Here is a 10968-nt window from a genome sequence, read left to right on the forward strand (position 1 = left end):
ACCCTGACAGCAAAGGAGATGCTATTTTGAGAAACAGCAGCTGAGTGGGAAGGATTGTTAATTGTCAAACCCTTCCAGTTTAGTTAGATCTCATGGCAAAAAAAAAAAAAAAATAGGGCGCAAAGCCGTACCCTTTCCTTCATTCTATTTTACTCTCCCATCCATGAGAGGGGAAGGGGGTAAAGGGCTCCTGCTGCTCCTCAAGCACAGGCACACAAACTAATGTTTTTTTAAAAAATAAACCTAATTCTTCTACGCAATTGGAAACACATGACAAACATAATAATATTGGCCCCCAAACCTAGCAAAGTACAATAATTTAAAAATCATTTATAAACCTTAAAACAAACAAACCCAAACTCCCCCTCATAACAGAAAAGCTACCTCAGGGGCCCTGTGGTCCATTTGGATCATTGCCTTTATTCAACCCCCTGCAGCCCAAATGACTAAGCCGATGCCCCTCCCACCAACACCCACTGACACACTCCCACTGACACACTGGAAAACAATTCTACCGAGACTCACCACTAGGAACACTCATGGTGACACACGCTCACACCATCACAGCGTGGACAAATTCAAAATCAAACAGCGAAAGGGCCAAACTGAAAAAAGCCTCCTTGGGACTCTGCCCCACCACACTCTGAAACTTCCTAAGCATTAGGTCAGCCTTGGCTGGGGATGGGGAAAGACTGAGAAACAAAATCTTAGGCTTCTTAGAACCAAAATCTTTAAAGACAGGAATGGACAATGGCCAAAGAACATTTTATAGTTAACTACCTGTAGTTAGTTTTTCTCCCTTGACTGATTCTCATATGGAAGGATGTCTAGTCCACCATCACTTTTATTTTTAATTTATTTGGGTGACAATTGTTAGTAAAATTACATAGATTTCAGGTGTACAATTCTGTATTACATCATCTATAAATACCATTGTCTGTTCACCACCCAGAGTCAGTTCTCCTTCCATCACCATATATTTGACACCCTCACTTTTAAAGGATACTTTTTTTTTTCCAAAATGATCTTTTGGTATTTTCAGGGATTACCAAAAGGAATTATCCCTTATTCTAAGTGGAACTGGACTTGGAGAACTTTATAAATGATAGCGATGCAGGGAAGGACGTAAGCGTGCTGCCTAGTTTACAGTCATTTTTTCCTCAAAAGAGCTCAGACTGCCTTCTAAACATAAATCTGCTAATCCACACCCTAGCTCCTGGTTAAACAGCAGGTCTTTAACTTCCTTTTACACTGGAGGATGTGTCTGTATAAATACTCAGAATTTGCTTAGTCAAAATGAGCATGAAATGGGTTAGTGATTTTTTGGTTTTCAAACTGAATGAGCATTCATGTTAGAATTTAGATGAGCTATGTGGATCTAAAATGGACTTGACTGATGAATTAGAACTTGTTCTAGTAGCTATAGCAATTAGAAGGGAAGTGGGGAGACAAGGCAAGAATTTCCGATTGGCCAAATGATATATGTTGCCCCCAAATGAGGTGCTGACACCCAGTGGGGTTTTCAGGGCATCACTAACCTGAAATACGTGTTGAATCAGAACTGAGTAGGCAAGCAATTACTCAGTATTAGAATCATACATTTGTAAATAGAATAGCAGGAAAAGCAAACTATCAAAAATCAACTTGTTTTATGTGAAAAATAGCTTTTATAGGGAAATGGTAGAGCCTAGGGTCATGAATAATTATGATCTAGGGTAAGATGAAATGTATTTGCAGTGGCAGTTTGGTGAATGTGCCACTGGAATAGCTTATGTTGAGTACTTTTTTTTTATGCTCAAGTTGGCTGGGTTTGAATATTTTAGCCTCAAGAAACCCATTAGTTAATTTATTTATCAAATAGTTACTGATCCCTTGTTATGTACCTAGCAATATTCAGGGTTCTGGGTGTAGAGGAGGCAGGGTGCAAAAAAGTGTAATGTAGCATCTCCGAGAACTGTATATTGTTCCTGGAAAATGAGAACTATATCTACACAGAAGTTAAATAACATGCGACTAAATAAAATACAAAACAAAAATAAGGGTTATCAGAAGATAATGAGTGATATTGTGGTTTTAAGTAACAAAGGACTGTTAGGTTATGAAAGAGAGTGTGTGAGTCCAAGTGAGTGCTGTAAATACCAATGGCTTCTTGGAGGAAGTGGTGGTACAGAATTTGGGCAGGAGGGAGAGGGCATACTGTTGAGGAAGTAGGAGATGAGACATACACTCTTGATTAGACCTATGGGGCAGAGTTGGGGCATTTATTTTGTTCAGAGTGGGAGAAAGGTTGGAAAGATTTCCCTCGACTCGGAGAAGCATAGAATTTCAGACCTGAAATGATCCTAAAACAATCAGTCCTAGTCCACTGGTTCTGCAACGTGGCTGCATATTGTAACCACCCAAGGAGCTTGAAAGAAGTCCAATGCCTGAGTCTCACCCAGGAGATTCTGATTTAAGACATCTGGGGTGAGGCCCAGGTATCTCCATATTTAAAAGCTCTCCAGGTGATTCTAATGTGCAGCCCTGGTGTGAGGATCACGGATTTAGTCCTACTTCCTGCTTTTACAAGGTAAAGACCTCCTGCAAATCTGCCCACACGTAGCTGGTGAGGAGCCAGGCTCTGTTCAACATTCGAGGCTGTTTGTCTTTGACAGTGTGCTGTATACTGCGCAGAAGACCAGGCAGGAGGGTTGGATTTTTGCCATGAAGGTCATGGAGAACCACAGAAGGTTTTTGTGCAGGAAAACGGCACACTGAAAACAAATGGTCCTGCGACTTCCAGATGGACACCCGAATAGAAACGAATGAGTGCACCCTAGCAATGCTCGAGAATGACGCTATCCCAGTGAGTGCCGCCTCTTTGAAATTTAAGTTTACATGTTTATATTTTGAATTTAAAAGTGAGATTGCGGTACTTTCTGTGTCATCATATTCAGATAAGTAGAATTGTGTTTCTCTACTTTTGTGGTGACTTCTCAATTCTACAAAGGACTTTCTGCTGGCTAGTTAGCTCTGTATTTTTCTTTGACTTTCTCCTCAACTCCACAACTATCTAAGTGTTTTAGGTTTCCTTCTTTTTTTAACTTCCTTTTCCCTCTTCTCTAATCAAGGACATTTGTTAATTGCTCACAATATGCTCATGCATATTTATATGTCTACACCTCCCTATCCCTTTATTATCCCGAGGGCAGTGTTGTCCAATTGAAATATAATTTGATTTGCTAACAATTGTCACCCCAATAAATTTAATAATAAAAAATATAATTTGAGCCACATGTTAAAAAAAAACAGGTTAAAATTAATTTTAATGATATATTTTAGTTAACCCAGTAGATCTGAAATTTTATTATTTCAACATGTAACCATTCTAAAAATATTAATGAGATATTTTATGCTGTCTTTTTGATACTAAGTCTGAAACCTGCTATGGATTTTGCAATTACAGCGTCAATCCCAATGCTAAATTTTCAAACTTCAAAAATATGGCAGTAAAGTTGGGTTTCAGGAAAAGGAGTCTATATATCCTGTTTTCGTTTTTAGATGTGAATTAAAGGAAATTTAAAACTCAGTTCCTCAGGTGCATGAGCCACAGGGGCCTAATGGCTACTGCATTGAACAGTGCAGATCTGGGGTTTTATATGGTAGTGTTTTCTCAGTTTGTGGCTTGAGAGGGTATTAGGTCCATGTGAATGAGTCCAAGTGCTCTACTTATTGAGGAATTTGTTTTCCTTTGCAGTATTAAAGAAGGCACAGTATGACAAAGATTATTCTAAGAACCACCTAAGACTTTCTGAACCAAGACACAACATTTAGGACAAGAAGGAGGGTGGGGCTGTAATAATTTAGGAAAGGAAATGGGGAGGAGGAAAGAAGCCAGGTTTCCGTGCCCGCCCCTAGTCAAATGCTATTTGAAGATAAAGAAATTCTATAGTTGCTGAGCAGTCAAGAGGAAAGAAAGGATATAAAATGTGCCAGAACTGAGGGAGAAAAGGTTGAATGAAAAAGTGGATTTTGTGTGTTCTCAGAGGAGCAAGAGGCATATTGCTTACGTAGAATGCTAACAATGTAGTTTTATAGAGCTTTCCGCCCTAAACAATTCAGGATGTCATACAAATCACTATTCACTCACATGAGCTACTTTGACTTAAAAAAAAATTTCCAAATGTTCTAACATTGAGAGGTAGGCACAGTGCAGATGTTTTTATTTCACCCACCCCCTTCTCGCTCGTTTCTTCTCACGGAGCTATTGTGTGTATAGTCCACAGTGTGTTTGCGTTGTTCTTATATAGACTAGACTCAATTTAAGGCAATACAAGCTCTGCAACCATCTGATGATAATACTTAGCCTTCAACTAGTCATGCAAACAAGACAAAGTCAATGGCAGTGGGTAGACAGCCCTTTCCTGAGAGGAATCCCCAGGCTGGGGACCCATAGGGCCTGATTGGGAACAGCTGTGGCCAGCGCTCAGCGTCCTCATCTCCTTGTGCCCAGCGGAGAAGATGGGGGATGGACAGACAGACCAGACCCAATGGACATGCGTGGCCACTTCTTCCAGAGCACAGAGCAGTTGCTTCCTCTGTCCTTCGGACACCCCTAGTGTTTCTCATAGTGCTACTAGTTATTTTTTTCTTTTTAACTGAGAAAATCTCAAAGATTGATGACAGCAAACTCTCTCAATTACCTGCTTCCTAAAGTTTAGAAGACTGTGTTCTGTATCTTCCCACTTTTTCTGGGAGGTGGAGGTGAAGCTTGCTGACCCTAAGAGCCTAGGCCCTCCAAAGAGGAGTTCTCAAGGTTGTACTTTGTTGTCTCAGGATTAGAGGATAATAATTGTGATCACGCTCAATTTCAAGTCAGCAGATATTTATAGAGCACCTACTATGTGGTATAATAGAAAACGCATTCAAAATTCAACTGGGACTAACAGTGTACCTACTGTGTGCTTGGTACTGAGCTAGGCACTGGTATAACAATAACTAGACTTAGTAAGTGCTTGTATGGTGCTAGAGACTGTACGTATGTTTATTATTCCCATTTTACACAATAGGTGACTAGGCACAGGAATGTTGCAAAACTCAGACTGGATTTTCTTATTTCACCGAGATGTGAAATCACTTTCCAAAAGTCATATAGTAAGTAAGAGGTAGAATAAGGTAGGGGCACCTCACAGCCCTTCCCTCAAGCTTTAAATAGGTTCAGAGTTGAAACCCACCCTCTCTGCCTACCGCTGTATGACTTTAGGAAAATTACTTAAACTTTTGAAATCCTAGTTTCCTCATCTGTAAATGGATATAATGATATGTAATATTTTCAGAACTGTCTACAGATGATAAATAATGCCTGTAAAGTGACTAGCGCAGTGCCTGGCAGACAATACCATTATTAGGGATTCATAAATCCAAATGCGTAATCACTCAGTATACAGTGGTACGGCCACCCACCCCTGTTGTTAAAACATTGAAAGGCTTCCCTGCCAGTTGGCAGACCCCTTGAGTGCCCCACGTCCTGGCCATCTTGCCCCTCCTGTAGGAGCCTCCCATAACTCCTGGCCCTCTAAGGGCCTCCAGGACTCCGCTCTGATGCTTAGTGCCTGTGTTGCCCAGTTGTTAAGTATTTTCACTATCGCCTGGCTACAAATATGAGATGGACTCCTGCCTCTGTTGAGAGCACAGTTTGGGAGGGGCCCTGGGCATGACAGGGGAAAGTGAGGAGGTCAGTGATGAAAGAGACTGTTTCGCATGGTGCAGGATGGTGATACGCCCCGCCCAGATGGGTCAGGACGGCTTTATCAGTGACCGGTTTAGGTGGGTGGAGGCATCCCAGGTCATCACTAAAGCTCCTTTTGTCTCTCAGTTTTTTTCATTCTTGCCACCTCCACCGAGTTCAGGCCTTCATGACCCTTTGCCTAAACTTCCACAAGTGCTTTATGATTAAGTGGTCCTCTTTATAATTAAGTATACTGTTCTAGAATCTATTCTTTGGTTCCCTTACTCAATAACCTTTTGTAGATTCCTGTGGCCACCATCTCCTTATTGAGGCATCCACGACCCACTATCATGTAGCACCAGCCTCTGTTTTCAGCCTTTTCCACCTCCTGTAAGTGTCTGGCACACCTGCCGAATGAGATGGTCCCCACCAGGGCTCTGTTGCTCCTGCTGCTTGGAACTTGTGGGTCCTACTTCAGGGTTTTTCTGTGCCCTCCTCAAATGCAACTTCTTTCTCCCATCTCCGTTCCTCCTCCCACCCCATGCCTCTCCTCCCACCCCAAAGTTGTGTTGGGGGGTGATGTATTCTGATAACTGAAATACATTGGTAGCTTATTATATGCCAGGCTGTTCTAAGAACTTTGCATGTGTTACCTTGTTTTAGCCTCACAAAAACTCTTAAGAGGTAGCCACTGTTGTTATCTCTATTTTAAGATGAAAAAGACCAAGGCACAGAAAGGTGAAATAACTTTCCAGAGGTCACACTGCAAGTAAAATGTGGAGCTGGGATTGCAACTCAAGAAGCTTGTCTTCCAGCCTGTCCTCTTAATCAGTGGTTTTTAGTAACTAATATCTCTCAAAGAAAGAGAAAATGGAAACATTTCTCTCATGTTATTACTCAAACTACAAGGCTTGCTTTTGTAATTATTTGTGTTATTATTTCCTCTCCTTCTTTATGTGAGCTGCAAATTCCTGGAGGGAAGGAACTCTGGGTGTCATGGACCGGTGTGTCAGTCACCTTCAATAAGTTGTGGGCATAGGTGATATTTCTGAGCCATCACATCCCTTGGAGGCCTCTGATTGTGAATTGGCCATAATCAAGCCCACTTTTCACTAGTATTTCTTCTAACTAAATACGGCAAATCCTCCAATGTCATTTTCTTCAACATTGTTTCATTATAAGGTTGATGAGATGCTGTGGGAACTTAACTCTTATTTATATCAATTAGCCTGTGGTAAAATCGGTTGTGTTCTGTGTCGTGTCTATAGACTATTTGGCCAAACTCTGGTCAGGCCAACAGTTCCGAGAAAGCTGTACTTTGTTTTATGATTCAGATTGTGGCTTAGTTGTCATTTCCCTTCTGCATAATAGAGAAGATGTGTGTGTGTGTGTGTGTGTGTGTGTGTGTGTGTGTGTGTGTGTGTGTGATTTCTCCCTTTTAGAGCTGGAGAAACTAAGGTGTTCTGAGATTATTCACTCAGTTGTCAGGCAGGTCTGTGGGGGAGCTTAGGTGGGACTAACTGAAACTGACCTCTAGGAACCCAGTCGAGGACCCTGGCCAACCCTGTGGTGATTCTGCCCTAATGCCATGTCCTAAGGATCAGTGGAAAGGCTAAGTTGTTGACTGACCAGAAAATTCTGGAACACTCTTCCCCTATATTTTTACCTTGACACAAAATAAAATTATGACATCATGATGAGAGCACAGGACTTCTCTATTTGTAATTTTAGAACTTGCTCGATTTTTGTCAAGGGTGGCTGGTCAGTCCTTGTGTTGAAGAAAAAAATCATTGTGGAGAACTTGTACCACCTTTCCTCATAACCTGTGTGACAACGGTTTGTTCTAAAATCTAGAGAACACACAATAACAGATGCTGGCTTTAGTGGAACACCAGTAACTTTGTACCTAGACACGATTCCTTGATAAGCAACCCAAACTGAGAAACTTTTAGAACCACCGTTTTCTTTATTCCGTGTTAGAATTGACGGCTGCTAAGAGTGCATGTGACTCTAGGGGGCAAGGGACTCATACAACATTAATATCTGCTAAATATCTTGTAGTACTATTGTTATCCAGGGGGTTTCCCTTGCTGCATTCTGCTGTTATCTTCATTTCTGTCAGGGTTGGCCAGGAGCTTACAGGTGTGTGCAGCCTTGAAAATGGACATGCGTGTGTGTGTGTGTGTGTGTGTGTGTGTGTGTGTGTGTGTGTGTGTGTGTGTCGGGGGGAGGTGAACCAGGACAGATCCGGACTTTATTGCAGAGCAAGGTCCACCACCATACTCGGATGAAAGTCCGAATGGCTTAGCTCGCTTTGGTTCTGGCACACCAGCGCACAAACCACATTCTTTACCTACAAACAACACGGTGGCTATGCCTCCTCCCCGTCACCCGCCCTAGGAGCACAGACGCTCCACAACCCGCCGGTCCCTTGCCACATGCGTAGTCCCCTTTAAGAGTCTGCTCCGCGGGACTAACGTTCGAAAGGCTCTGGCGCCCCTCCTCGGGCTCCGATTGGCCGCGCGTAGAGCACGAGGGCGCGTTGTCCCGCCCCGGAACGGTTGGCGGCCTTTCGCGATTGGCGGGCGAGGAGCATATATAAGGCGCCGGGGGAGTGGGACTGCCCTCAGTTAGCGACCAGGCACCAGACCGGACACAAAACTGGGTAGTTACCTGTTGTGGAGGGGACGCGGAGGTCAATAAGCGCGTCACAGGAATCGTTCCTCTCCGGAGTCTTAGGGAGGATTTGTTGACGCCTCCAGCCTCCAATTTCTCTCCCTGTTTTTGGACCCTAGCCGGGGCTCAGCCCTCCTCTCCGCGCCCGCCTGTGAAGGGGCAGCAGGCAGGATGGAGTTCAAGCTGGAGGCGCACCGCATTGTCAGTATCTCCCTGGGCAAGATCTACAACTCGCGGGTCCAGCGCGGCGGCATCAAGCTGCACAAGAACCTTCTGGTCTCGCTGGTGTTGCGCAGCGCCCGCCAGGTCTACCTGAGCGACCCGTGCCCCGGCCTCTACCTGGCCGGTCCCTCAGGGACCCCGATAGCGCTGCCGCAGCTGCCCGGGGAGCCTGCAGCCGGCCCCGCCGCGGGATGGGGAGAGCCACCACCGCCGGCCGTCCCGGCCGCCTGGCAGGAGACCGAGCCGCACCCGGAACGCTCCGCGGTCCCAGACGCTCAGCGGGCGGTTGACGCGGAGCCCGCGGCTCCCGGGATCGACGCCGGGGACACTATCCTGGGCGGACAAGCGGCGGCGGGACCTGTCTGGCGCCGCGTGGAGGGACCGCGAGAGGCCGCGGCCGGAGGACCCGGGACCCCCGCTGGAGGCTCGGAAGTCTTCCCCGAGGTGGCCCGGGCGCCGCGCCACCACTGCGGCCGCCCCCCAGGAGGGGAGGACCAGCTGGGGGCGCTGGGCGCCACCCCCCGCGGTGACTGCTGCTGTGCAAAGGAAGAGGCCCCCGCGCCGCCCCCCGTCGGCCCCAGGAAGCGCGGCGCGGCAGGGGCGGGCGGCGTCGGAGGCCAGGCGGGCTGCCCCGCGCCCAGCTCGACCCCGCTGAAGAAGCCCCGCCGGGACTTGGAGGAGCCATCGGGTGGGGCGGCGCCCGAGGAGGAGGAGATGGAGACCGGGAACGTGGCTAACCTTATTAGCATCTTCGGTTCCAGCTTCTCGGGACTCCTGCGGAAAAGCCCCGGGGGCGGCCGGGAGGAAGCCGACGGAGAGGAGAGCGGTCCGGAAGCCGCTGAGCCCGGGCAGATCTGCTGCGATAAGCCGGTGCTGAGAGACATGAACCCCTGGAGCACAGCCATCGTGGCCTTCTGAGCCCTCGGTCTCCGTGCGGGCAGGAGAGTGAGCAGCTGGCGTACCGACGCGAGGGCTGGGCCTCTCCCAGCTGCGAGGACGACCCGGAGACCGTGGGCGCCCAGCGCGTTGGGGAGACTGTGGCTGCTGCCCGGCAGTGCCCGCTGCCCGTGGCCTTGGGCACCCTGCTGTGCCGGCCTCTCTCTTGGGACCCTACTTGAGACTTGGGCATGTGAGGCTTATCGGAAGAGGACGCTCGTTCACTTGTGTGTCTGTGTATGTCTGTGTTGTAAGTTTGTTTTGTGATTTAAGACTATTTTGTCCTTCTGGAATGCATCACCCCTTCCCCAGGGCTTAGGAGACTGGGGGCAGACAGGGACTTTCCTCTGCCAGCAGCCCCAAGAAGGAAGCGGCGAAAAGGGCCGGGGAGTTCCCCATGCGTTCTTGGGGCAGGAAGGGACTTTACACACACCCCTCACATGAAAGCTAGAACGGTACCAGGGCCAGGAGTGGCGTTTCCTCGCAGGATTTCCTAAGACTAGAGGGATTTAGCCTGCAGTAGAGACTTGTATTATTTCTCTCCCTCCCCACCTTTCTCTCTCACTGAAGCACCGTTTATACCCTGTGATTACTCTGGGAAAGGGGAATCTTAGCGGCCCTTGTCTTCCCCAGAGGGAAAAAAGCTTGACGGACTTCACAGAAGAGTTCAAGCTTGGAAATACGGAGTTTATAGAGAAAAGATATATTTTTAAAAGCTCTAGTTCAGAACTACTACACAGTGCTTTTAAAAAATGTTTAATGAAACAAAGTTTACAGACAGAACCCTTAAGTGGAAAGACCTTATGGTTTTGTAGATATGGTGACTCCAGTCTTTGTTGTATAAAGGTTGGGGGAGCTGACAAGGTTTTTGTACAGTATTTTCTCCTTCGTTGTATTGATTTTTGTATAAAAATGTAACTCTACGTGTCTAACACGTATTAAATATTTTGAAGCAACTTCACTGCCTCCTTGCCTGTTCATCACCTGTCTGGGTTGGGAGGGGGGTGGGAGGAGGGAGACTGTGGTCCAGGCTGGAAAATTGAAGGTGTGGTTGGTTGTTAATATCAGTCAAGCACAGACTGGGGACATTGCTGTCTTCAGTGAGTAGTATCCAGAGAGACACGTTTAAGATTTCTCCCCCAGATCAGAGGACTGCTACTAGTTACTAATGTCAGTGGCCTGCCTGTTTCTTGAAACTTGCCACTCCAGCCACCTTTTCTAAAGTCATATTAGGCCAATTTGATTTTTTTTATCAGCTCAATCTGTTGGTGTCTTACTTAATATTAAATAGCTGAAGTGCCAACTTTTGAAGCAACGTTTTGTCTCCTGCTAAACTATATAACTTGGGTCCTCTTTCAGCTTTGTTATTGAAAAAAAGCTGACATGAGGGAAACGGATGAGACTGACTCGCCCAGCTGGTCAGGTCC

The 10968-nt window shown here is 46.3% G+C and overlaps 1 protein-coding gene across 1 annotated transcript; it reads left to right on the forward strand.

The window, feature by feature from the left end:
• Positions 1–8322: 8322 nt before the first annotated feature.
• IER5 (immediate early response 5) lies at positions 8323–10497 on the forward strand. Its single transcript, XM_019734162.3, has one exon. The coding sequence runs from the start codon at positions 8555–8557 to the stop codon at positions 9521–9523; it is 969 nt and encodes a 322-aa protein (XP_019589721.3). The 5' UTR covers positions 8323–8554; the 3' UTR covers positions 9524–10497.
• Positions 10498–10968: the final 471 nt, after the last annotated feature.

This window comes from Rhinolophus sinicus, chromosome 11 (genome assembly GCF_057876585.1).
Source record: "Rhinolophus sinicus isolate RSI-liver-muscle chromosome 11, RSI-T2T, whole genome shotgun sequence".
Lineage (NCBI taxonomy): Eukaryota > Metazoa > Chordata > Mammalia > Chiroptera > Rhinolophidae > Rhinolophus > Rhinolophus sinicus.